An 8,887-nucleotide genomic window follows, 5' to 3' on the forward strand; every position below is an offset into this window, starting at 1 on the left:
TAATTATACATTTGAGTTTATGTTAAAAGCAAAAAATTTGACCCACATTTTCGAGCAAAGATCCAATAAATCCCAAAAGAATTGAGTTAGAGCCCGGGTCCCCACAACAGGTGGTATCAGAGCGATAGATCCTTTAGATTGAGATAGTCAGAGTTGATAGATTCTTTAGACTGAGATAGAAGAGAATGAGCGGGGTAGATTGAATTTTCTTTCCTTGCATGTAATTGCTAGCATGAGAATTATGTTAATGTTGACTTACATTATATGTGCTAGCATGATTTATCGCTTTCCCTATTACATGTTGTTTGTTATCTGAGTTGATTGCAGCATGTAATGGTTAAGCCTGAATCAGAACCGAGTCTGGATCAGAGGTATATGATCAGAGGAGGGCTGAGACAGACTGTATAGATTGGGTACTAATCTGTTTGATATTCAGATATACCGCCTCGGAGATTTCCAGAAAGGGGCAGTACTTCGACTGAACAGATAGATGTATCAGAGACTCCGATAGAAACGCAGATGAAGAGATTTCAGTCGTTTCAACCGCCGATTCTGAAAGGAACTGAGACGTCAGTAGATTGTGAGAATTGGCTTGAGGAGACAGAAATGGTGTTTGAATTCCTTGGTTTCACAGATGAGTGTAGAGTTAACCTGATTGAGAACCAATTGCAAGAGACTGCAAGAAGATGGTGGTTACTAACCAAAGGAGCTTTAGAACAAAACCGTTCAGTGATTTCGTGGAAGATTTTTAAATTTGAATTTTATCAAAGATTCTTCCCTACATCGTACAGACAGGATAGAAGTGCAGAATTTACAAACCTGAGACAGAATCAAATGAGTATTGATGAGTATTTGGCTCAGTTCTTCACCTTATTACGTTTTGCCCCTCTTGTGGCTAGAAATGATGATGCGATGTCTAGCCAGTTCATTCAGGGATTGAATCCAGAAATACGTACATTGGTGAGTGTGAAGCAATCGAATAGTTTTGCTGATACATTGAACAGAGCCAAAAGAGCAGAAACGGTTCTGATAGGACATCAGGGAGCATCGTTTGATCTTCCAGCACCGAATCCACAACAACTGCCTTCCAGAGTTGAGATTGGCAGTAGCAGTGGTAAAAAGAAAGAACCATTGAAGATCGAAAAGAAACAGTGTAAGAAATTAGGAGGTGGACAGAGTAGTTCATCTAGCTCCAGTGTTTCCAGTCCGAGTTATACTGGAGTATACTGCAGAACTTGCGGAGGAAGACATTCCACAGAACACTGTCAAGGAGTACTTAGTAGATGCAATGCCTGTAAACAGTCGGGACACTTTGCGAGAGTTTGTCCTCAAAGAAGTTCCCGAAAATTTTAGGGAACAGAATTGTCAAAGAATCACGACTGAGAAGTAGCTTCAGAACGTACAACAGGTACTATTCTTTAATGATGATGATGCATATGTATTGATATATATACTAATGCATTTCATATTATTACATTTGATGGGGTAGCATGGAGATATGATGTATCTGTTGGGTTTGTTGGTACTGTCGTATTGATGTCCTTTCTTGTGGAGGAAATGATGATATCAGAAATTTCTGTATATATTGTATACTACAGTGAGATGAGAATGAAATAGAAATAGATTGTGATGTACTTGTGTTTCTGATTTGAACGCATTATTGATATGCATATGCTGAACAAGTACAGACATATTGTAGAATTGTTCCAGAAATGGTAAGATTCAGACCAGAGAGGACTGATCAGTGGAGATACCCTAGTACGAATTCTAGATTTGGAATTCCTTTGATATCTGTATTATATATGACTCGATTAGTACAGAAAGGAGCAGATTGCATCCTTATGTATTCAGTAGATTCACTGAAATCGAGCCTAGAATTGGCAGATTTGCCAATGATGTATGAGTTGGCTGATGTTTGCCTAGATCAGATATTAGATTTTCTTGATATCAAAAAGATAGATTTCAGAATTGAATTCAGATCAGATACTGATTGTTGTTTTAGAATTCAGTACAGAATGATATTGAGTGTATAGAATGATACAAGATGAATTGAAAGAATATGTGAAAGATCGTTATAAATATTCTGAGAATTATGATTCTTGTATACAGAAATTGTTCAGATATGTATTTTGTTTGAAACAGATTGTATTCAGAATAAATGATATCTGATGTTAGTATACTGATTGATTTTGAGACAGTTGATATTGTGATCAGTGACTGATCAGATACAGATATCAGAAAGATCAGAAATTCGGAAATGTCAGAATTGTCAGAAATGGATTATGTCTGATTTGACAGATTATCTTATTCGATTATTGCTTTATATCTGCAGTGTATTGTTATTGTTCTAAATCAGTATTCGTGATATCTTGTATTGGTTGGGGAGCATATTATATTGGCAGATGATTTATAGCAGTTGATCATAATGGCATGAACATTTGATTGATTTGTCAGAATCGATAGTATTGTTAGAACTTACAATCCTATATATTGACTAGATTAGTATAGATTAATGTTATTTTGAATCAGTATTGATACATATTTTATGAACCGTTGAGAGTATATACAGTTCAGCTTGTATCAGAGATGAATTCGAGAATTTCAGCAGTTCAGAAACGTGATCAGAGTGGTCAGAACAGTATTTCGATAATTAGAGCAGAGTATCGGTCAGAGAAACAGATATGTGATTTTGTGGTCTGTATTAGACTGATTGTGTCATGATGTCAGAATGTTACAGAATTGTATAACAGAATTGATATTGATAGTCAGAGCCGAATACCAGGTAGGTATTTTTTCTTTACTTTATGTTATTAACTGATTTGTTTATACTGAGTCTGAAATCACAGATAGTGTCAGAAATGCATTGTAGTAGATTCAGGGTTCATTTTGCTGACTGAGAATGTATGGGATTCGAACAGACAGGTACGATATAGACAGATTAGATCAGTCGTGACAGAATTTGTGCAGAAATGTTGGCAGAAATTGTACTGATACGTCTGAATCGCTAACAGAGAATACAGAAAGAAAGAAATCAGAAGATTTATTACAGACTTAGTATATTTCTGATTCGACATGGGGAGTATATTTCGGTGTATCGTACATAGGAGCAGACATTGTCCTATTGTAGCACCACGATACAGCCATGGCCGAAGTCTAGGAATAAGACGTACAGTTACCACGATCGGTTGAGTAGGTAACAGCCATTGACGTCTTATTCATTACGGGATCCCTAGAGTTATAGTTGAGTCGAGTCTAGACATGATTTGATTAAGACTGCATGCACATATGGATGTGGCTCCTAGATCATGGGACCCATCGTTATTACTTCCAGTTGTGCTAGCATGTTTTTATGATTTAGGTTGGTGATATGCATGTTTAGCTGATTTGACGTGCCTGCTTGTTGTGATTAGATTTCATAGCTTATGAAATCTAATGTTTTGATTTTATTCATGACAGCATGTTTCATGAACTATTTTTTGTATATACATGTTTACCATGTGTTATACTGGGATTTATTCTCACCGGAGTTATCCGGCTGTTGTCTTGTTTTGTATGTGTGCATGGCAACAGGTGGGGCTGGATCAGGGTCAAGATGATGATGAGAGAAGACGAGTGTAGCGTGGTGATTCCGGACTTACAGTAGACTTGGTTTTATTACTGGACTTTAGTAGTTGAACCTTAGATTAGCTTGTTGTACTTTAATACTGAAACGACCTCTAATTTTTTTTTCGTTGCTAATCTTTAATCATAAATTCTAACTATTAAACTAAATAAAATAAATTAACATAAACATGAATCATAATAATTTAACAATTTAAATCTCAAGTGCATGAAATAAAATCCTAAATCATCGGCTAACCAAAATTCCTAAATCGACCTTCGAAAAGATCGGCTAGTAATAAAGCATAAAAATAACTTTAATAAAAATCATTAGCAAAATCTTTAAATCCTTAAATCTATCTAGCTAGTGCGGAAACATAAAGGCCCTCGGGTGTGTACTGCTGCACTCGATCGACTCAATCGTCACCGCCTCCAAAATCATCAAATCCTGCATCATACAAACCTAGTGAGTCTAAAGACTCAACACGTTCTAAACATGGATAACAAATAATACATATACATCCACATACATTTAAAAATCATATTTTTATTTAAAATAATCCTTTGAAAATAATATACCATTAAAAATCATTTGAGCATAATTAAATCATAACTAGTAAAATCATTTTAAAATAACTTTAAGCGTAAATAAATCTTGTAAAAATCATTTAAAATAAGCTATAATCATCATTATGAATCATATATCATAAAATCATTAAAATCGTAAAGCTTTCAATCATATATCATTTTGGGTGAAGTTTGATCCTTGAAAGTGACTAGCTTTTATCATTTGGTCGACTGCAGTCTTAGCTCCACATGGCCCATAGGGGTGTGCACTAGGCTACACCGTGGAAATACGATCGTTGGGGTTCCCTCGGGGGCCTTTTCCCATAGACGGGTTCCCTCGGGGGCCTTTTCCCAAACATGGGTTCCCTCTGGGGCCTTTTCCCGTAAATAGGTTCCCTCTGGGGCCTTTTCCCCTCACGTTATCCCCACAAAATCATATATCATAAATCATATCTTTTGTCACAGTCAATTCACACCCCTCAAAATATTTTTCCTTTTATTTTAAAATCATAAAATACGACAGCTTTCCAAAAATAGCATTTCAGATAGTATAAATTGCACAGCTTTACCATAAATCGTAAAAATACATATTATCAACAAAATCATCATAATAAATCATAAAATATCATTTTACATGCATTATGATCCTTCGGGACGCTGCCAAGCGTTTTCGTATTTTCCTAAGTGTAAAATTACCGTTTTGCCCCTGGACGTAAAAATTCTCGAATTTATCTTTTTCTCACTTTTAATGACATGAGATTATTCTAAATAATTATTTAAGCTTACATGAATTTTCTCATATTTTTATTTGGCTTAAATCGATGACTTTTAAATTAATCTTTAAATAAGACATATTAACGCGTTTTAATCCCGAATTAAACCAAACCTTAATATAAAATTTCCAAATTAAAAAAATTAGACTTTTAATAATTATTTAATCTTATCCCTAATTTTTCATAATTTTATAAAGCTTAAAACTAGGCGTTTCAATTAACTCGTTAATTGACGTTTCGTGCGACGATTAAATTCCGAATAAATCCAAAACTCGTTATTTTGATCCCAAATTTTAAACATAGCATTTTTAATATTTATTCTAACCTTCCAAGTCATGAGCCACATCCGTGGACCCATGGATTCAATTTTTGTTATTAAATTCGAAATATTGACCCATTATCGAACTACCCGAGCCATCTCCCAATTTACTCGAGCCACGCCCGAGCCACCTCGAGCCAAACCCTTGCCAACTCACCTAGGGATCGTACTGTGCAAGCCCAGCCCAAAAACCCGGCCCTGGCCCGCTCAAAAGCCCTCTGGAAATTCACCTAAAATCTGCTAGTGTTGGGCGTGAGTCTCCTAGCACTCATAGGACTCCTAACCCAACTAGGACACCTCCAGCCGAGTCACCACCGAACCCAGCTGACCCTAACCGACCCTGGACCACGGCCAGCCCCTACCCAGACCAGCCCAAGCCATTCCACCCCTGCAGCAAACCACCTGAAAGCAAGAACCACAACCTGCGCTCCATGCAGCTTCCTCGCGTTTCTCTCGTTGGCTCGAGCCAGCAGTGACCCAAGCCACTCCAGCCCCTGGCCCGACCCCTGCACATCATCCTAAGACCCTCATGGACCACCCTGGCTCGCCCCCAGGCCAGCCGCGCTCCCCCTCTTCTCCCCCGAACAGCCTACTGCGCGTGAATATGGGAGGAGTCCCACTTCGGGTGGACTCCTTCCCCAAGCCTAGATCTCGAACCCTAGCCACTCTAGGACCCAACCCAGCCCTAGACCGAGACCACCCCTAACCCTGGACGAGCCCTGGTTGAGCCCCACCAACCCATGCAAAGAAACAAGCCCCTTGAACCATAACATGCACACAAACTCCAACAAAACTCACGGTTCTTATTTCTGAATTTTCCTACGATTCCATCTTATTTCTCTTCAATATTTATCATGTTTTGTCCATAATTTATCATATTTTATCATGTACTGGCAGCGTATCCGTTGGGTTCATAACGATTCTTTTAAAATAAGCGTAAAATCGTAAAAACGTTAAAAATACGTATCATACCGTAAAATAATCGAACCCATATATTTTTCATGCATAATCAAATAAAACACACATAATATGATTTGTATGATGTTTTAAAAAGGTTTAGAAACGTGCCTTTGCGTTTATAACGCTCGAATATACGATCTTCGGCGAGGGTGCGACGTTGGACGACCGGACGACGAAGAACTCCTAGCCTTTTTCTCCTCCTTAATTTCGAAAATCAGTATGTGCTTGTGTGTGAAATTTTCGGCTGAAAGGTGCCAAGGGTTGTGGTGTTTTCAAAACCTAAATCACTTATTTATAATTAATTTAACAAGTTAAATGGGCTTTGGTTTGGGCTTGTATGATTAAGGGTAATTGGGCCTTCTTTAAATCATTAAATTGAGCCCAATAATACTTAATTAATTAAATAATAAAAGTTTATAAAATAATTTTTCTCAAAATAATATTTTTGATCTTTTAAAACTCCTTGTTTGCCCAAAACCGGCTTCCCGGGAAAAATCGAGCTCAACTCGTAAAATAAATTCGAACTCCAATATTTTTCGGAAAATTAAATCATTTTTAATCATATTAGGAAGCCTTGCCACTATTTAAATAAAAATACATATTCTTGTCTTGGTCGTCCCCGGTCTCCTTCCCTTACCTATTATCGAATATTCGTGCAAAATCTTTAATTTCATGAAAACATGTCACATAATCATTTAATCATGCAATCCTATATTTAATCATATAATAAACATCATGCTAGCATTTAAAAGCAATTAAATAAAACAATTAAGCAATTAAAATATTTTTGCATGCATGTGGTTTACGTGGACTGATTTTTCGGACGTTACAATTCTCCCCCCCTTAACTAGAATTTCGACCTCGAAATTTTTCTTGACTTGATGATTGAAAAGTTTAGATTCCTTCATCCACCTCAAACTTAACCTCTAGCTTAAATCTTACTTTTCAATTCAGTCCTCAAAATCTTGAAAATTGCAATTCTAACCCAAAAATTCTCAATGTCGACTCCTAAATCTAGCTCAAGTAGCGCATGCATCCTATTTTCCTCTAAGTTCTTCAATATCCCCATCAAATCCCATCACCCAATTTAACATTTCATGCAAGAAGAGCATAGAAAAATGTTAAACAGCTAGGTTACCTCGAAATCAGTGTAGTGTCGGCTCTGTCTCATCTTCTGTAGCTTGCATCACATAGACTCTTCCGGTCATGGGTTGCCTAGGCTTGGTGCAATCCGCAGCCTTGTGTCCCAACTCCCCGCACTTGAAGCACTTGAAGGTGCCCCACATGCACTTGCCATAATGTGGACGATTGCACTCCTTGCAAAGTGGTTTTTCATCGGCTTTCGGAACATTTCCTTTAGGTGGTTGTCCTTGTGATTTTGGTGGTTCTGGTTGCTTAGAAGGTCCCGTATGAGGCTTCTTATTACTCTGATTAGCTTGCTGAGCACGGTTCCTCTTTCGCTGCATCTCCCAATCGATATCCTTCAATGACTGCTCGGCTCTAAGAGCCCTGGCAACGGCGGTAGTATAATCAGCAGGATCGACAAGTGTCACATCGCGTCGGATAGTCGGCCTCAAACCATCTAGAAAATGTCGTAATTTTTCAGCAGGATCATTGGCAATCAAGGGCATAAAGTGACAGCCCCTATCAAACTTCTGCACAAACTCGGCAACAGTCCAATCCCCCTGACGGAGACTCATAAACTCTCTCTTAAGCCTAGAACGAACATCGGATGTGAAGTACTTGTCATAGAACACTCTCTTGAATCCTTCCCAAGTCAAAGTCGCCATATTCACTCCTCGCTCCGCTCCCTCCCACCATAAGGAAGCGTCGCCTTTCAACAGGTAGATAGTACATCGAACGCGATCGGCGTCCGTCATGTCCATATAACGAAATATTACCTCTAATGATCTAATCCATCCCTCAGCCATAAATGGATCAGTAGTGCCATGGAACTCATCGGGGTGCATCCTCCTGAAACGCTCATATACTGGCTCTGGCCTACCCATTGCTCCATTCCCTACGTGTTGCTCAAAGAAACGGGCCATACCGGCTAGTACACGGGCACTAGCATCCTGACCAGGTGGAGGCTGTGGGATATCCTCCTCCTGTCTACCCTCATCAGTCCTAAGCACATTCCTTCTAGGAGGCATCTCTGTATACGTCGTCCAAACCACGTAACCAATATGCATTAAATTTTTTTTTTTTTTTTTTGCAACACGCAACTAACATGTATAACATGTATCATATAAACATTTAAAAGAATTTTAAGCATATAAAATATAAAGCAGTAAAAACTCACATATTTGAGGCGTGATTTCTTGAGCTTCTCGAAGTGACAGTACACAACCCTTTTGGGAAAACCTGGCTCTGATACCAACTGAAACGACCTCTAATTTTTTTTTCGTTGCTAATCTTTAATCATAAATTCTAACTATTAAACTAAATAAAATAAATTAACATAAACATGAATCATAATAATTTAACAATTTAAATCTCAAGTGCATGAAATAAAATCCTAAATCATCGGCTAACCAAAATTCCTAAATCGACCTTCGAAAAGATCGGCTAGTAATAAAGCATAAAAATAACTTTAATAAAAATCATTAGCAAAATCTTTAAATCCTTAAATCTATCTAGCTAGTGCGGAAACATAAAGGCCCTCGGG

At 37.8% G+C, this 8,887-nt stretch overlaps 1 protein-coding gene across 1 annotated transcript; it reads right to left on the reverse strand.

Moving 5' to 3' along the window:
• Positions 1-7,364: 7,364 nt before the first annotated feature.
• Positions 7,365-8,372, reverse strand: LOC140824181 (uncharacterized). Its single transcript, XM_073185777.1, has one exon. It carries the CDS (start codon positions 8,370-8,372, stop codon positions 7,365-7,367), a length of 1,008 nt encoding a protein of 335 aa, XP_073041878.1.
• Positions 8,373-8,887: the final 515 nt, after the last annotated feature.

The sequence above is a fragment of the Primulina eburnea genome, chromosome 2 (assembly GCF_022965805.1).
Source record: "Primulina eburnea isolate SZY01 chromosome 2, ASM2296580v1, whole genome shotgun sequence".
Classification (NCBI taxonomy): Eukaryota; Viridiplantae; Streptophyta; class Magnoliopsida; order Lamiales; family Gesneriaceae; genus Primulina; species Primulina eburnea.